Source organism: Penaeus monodon, chromosome 9 (assembly GCF_015228065.2).
Source record: "Penaeus monodon isolate SGIC_2016 chromosome 9, NSTDA_Pmon_1, whole genome shotgun sequence".
Classification (NCBI taxonomy): domain Eukaryota; kingdom Metazoa; phylum Arthropoda; class Malacostraca; order Decapoda; family Penaeidae; genus Penaeus; species Penaeus monodon.
Genome location: NC_051394.1, coordinates 51727557 through 51729877, shown reverse-complemented (window position 1 = coordinate 51729877; position 2321 = coordinate 51727557). Strand labels below are relative to the sequence as shown.

General features: G+C 38.3%; 1 protein-coding gene across 1 annotated transcript in view; it reads right to left on the bottom strand.

Annotated features, from left to right (window-relative positions):
• LOC119577256 (astacin-like metalloprotease toxin 5) overlaps nucleotides 1-2117 on the bottom strand; it is a 12184-nt gene extending 10067 nt beyond the window's left edge. Inside the window, exon 1 of the mRNA XM_037925006.1 lies at nucleotides 1814-2117. Within this exon, the coding sequence (XP_037780934.1) occupies nucleotides 1814-1913 (100 nt within the window). The 5' untranslated portion in view covers nucleotides 1914-2117. The remainder of the gene's footprint in view (nucleotides 1-1813) is intronic.
• Nucleotides 2118-2321: the final 204 nt, after the last annotated feature.

Here is a 2321-nt window from a genome sequence, read left to right as displayed (position 1 = left end):
TGATAGAATAATATTTATTTTCCCCCATATTTGGGGTCAAAGCTCTGAGGGGAAACCCCCGTATCTCTCAGATTTCCAAAAACAACTGCAAAAATAAAATCACGCAAGTAGACGTGACAAATCACACACAGCGCGCCCTCTGATACACAAAATCTCCATGAACATTATAAAACTCAATGTTCCAATTAGTAAAATACCAAAAGGTCGCTCCATTCCACCATGGAAAAATTCAACATTGATCGTGCACCTTACATGTCTACCCCAAAAAAACAGGGTGCAAAAAACTGTGTGTTGAAACAAATTGCGCTAGCAACGGGAACGGAACACACAGAATTTTATGGGTGATGATGCATATGAGTGTTACGCCGACGGATCCGTACAGTCTGGATACAAAGCTGGTTGTGCTTGCGCTGTATACAAAAATGGCTTACTACAACATCAAGTTAATATGAGAATACAAAACTGGGGGCCAGCAACTACACAAACGGAGCTGGAAAGGTATACTCCTCGCAAACGGAATTCTTAATGTCTAGGGGCTCTGGAGTAGTTTTCTGTGACTCTCAAAGTGCTCTTCGGACGCTAAATTCTTTTAAAACAGGTGGCGATGAAGAAATTGTGAGTTGCATTAAGCGTAACGTAACCTATGCAACAGAGCGTAATTTCAACATTCAGTTTGTATGGATACCCTCTCATGTTGGCATACGCAAGCACGACCAGTAGACAAATTGGCGAAAGAAGCCTGCAGCAAGGATATTGTGAACATAATCTTGGGATGCCTCTTGCTAGGGTTGCAATATATTGAAAAGTTTTTCATAAGGAAGAACTAGTAGATCTGATTAACACTCAAAGGCCTGAAAACGTACCATAAGGCACTACGATCAGTATAGGGATGGCAAGCCTTCCTATGGGTGGCACCGAAGTCAAACCAGACATTGTGACGTGGTTATTGCCAGAATACGTTTAGGTTACAGAATGTACTGGCAACTGCACGGTGCAAGAAGTGCAGATGAATCTAGATGTAGACTGTGTAACGAAGAAAACAAACGAACACTTGAGCACTATATCTCGGAATGTCATGTGATCAGCCTTTCAGACCACCTAACATGAGGTTAAAAGAACTATGTGAATATTTCATTCATCTGATAACATTGGAAGATATACCCCAGTACTATACCCTAAATTTACTATGTGATAAACTCCCGTATGCAAATAACAGTGTTATTAAACACAGTGGCAAAAGCATATGTTTAAATAATAATTTTTGTATGATGTATGATTTATATTTATATTTTACCTTGTACAACTACAGTAGTTACAGACTACTGTACAATGTCAGATATATGTAAAACTGTAATCATGATTGCCCACGCCTGAGCAGATAGCCAGGGTGGTAAATAAACTTACTTAACTTAACTTAATCCAATTACCCGAAAATATCTGTCATAATCCCGTTTGGTCTATTTTGTTAAGAATTAAAAGTGCCATTTAAGATTTCGTTGAAAATATATATAGACGCAAGTATATATACAGAAAGTGTGCGTGTGGATAATGTTAAGAATTCCCTACAGCAATGGCTGTGAATCATATCATTACTGTGTTTTTAATCTCTTCAGGTACAAAGTCGTCTGTGTACGAGCACTATAAATCTATCTCCCTTTCTATATATTTACCTATACATACAGTCATACTCACATACGTACGTGCATGAAAGTAACAGTATGTAATGAACGAGTATCTTTCTACATATTTACGTATATATACGTGTGAAGGACAGATATTTTTTTAATCCCAGAACAAAGTCTTACTTAGTTACCTTCAGGACAGCCGTCACCGCACACACTCGCTCCGGATGCAGTTTGAAAAAATATTACGGATAACACCGTCAGGAAAATTAAATATGACATTTTACACATTTCCCTTTCTATAGACACTTGAGGAAACAATACTTTCCTCTATACCTATTATGCGCACTAAAGCGAGTACATCTCAATCTCTATAGTCGAATAGCTTTATTAAAATAACTTTTTAAAAATCTAAATCTGTAACCCCCGAAAATTAACTCAGCGCACAACGAAAGTCCGAAACCCTAAGAGCACCAGCGCGAGACCGAGAATGAGATCGCTCTACTCACGAGGATATGAAAACCCCGCGCTCCTTATATCCGAGGTTCATCCCGTGACCTCAGAGTGTACGTCACTTCCGACCTGATGATTCACATGCTTGGAAAGTTTTTTAAAAATAAACAAAAAAAGAGTTTATACACATCCGCAATTGATGGCTAAGTTTGTATAATTAAGGTAAAGGATGTGTTATTTACATAG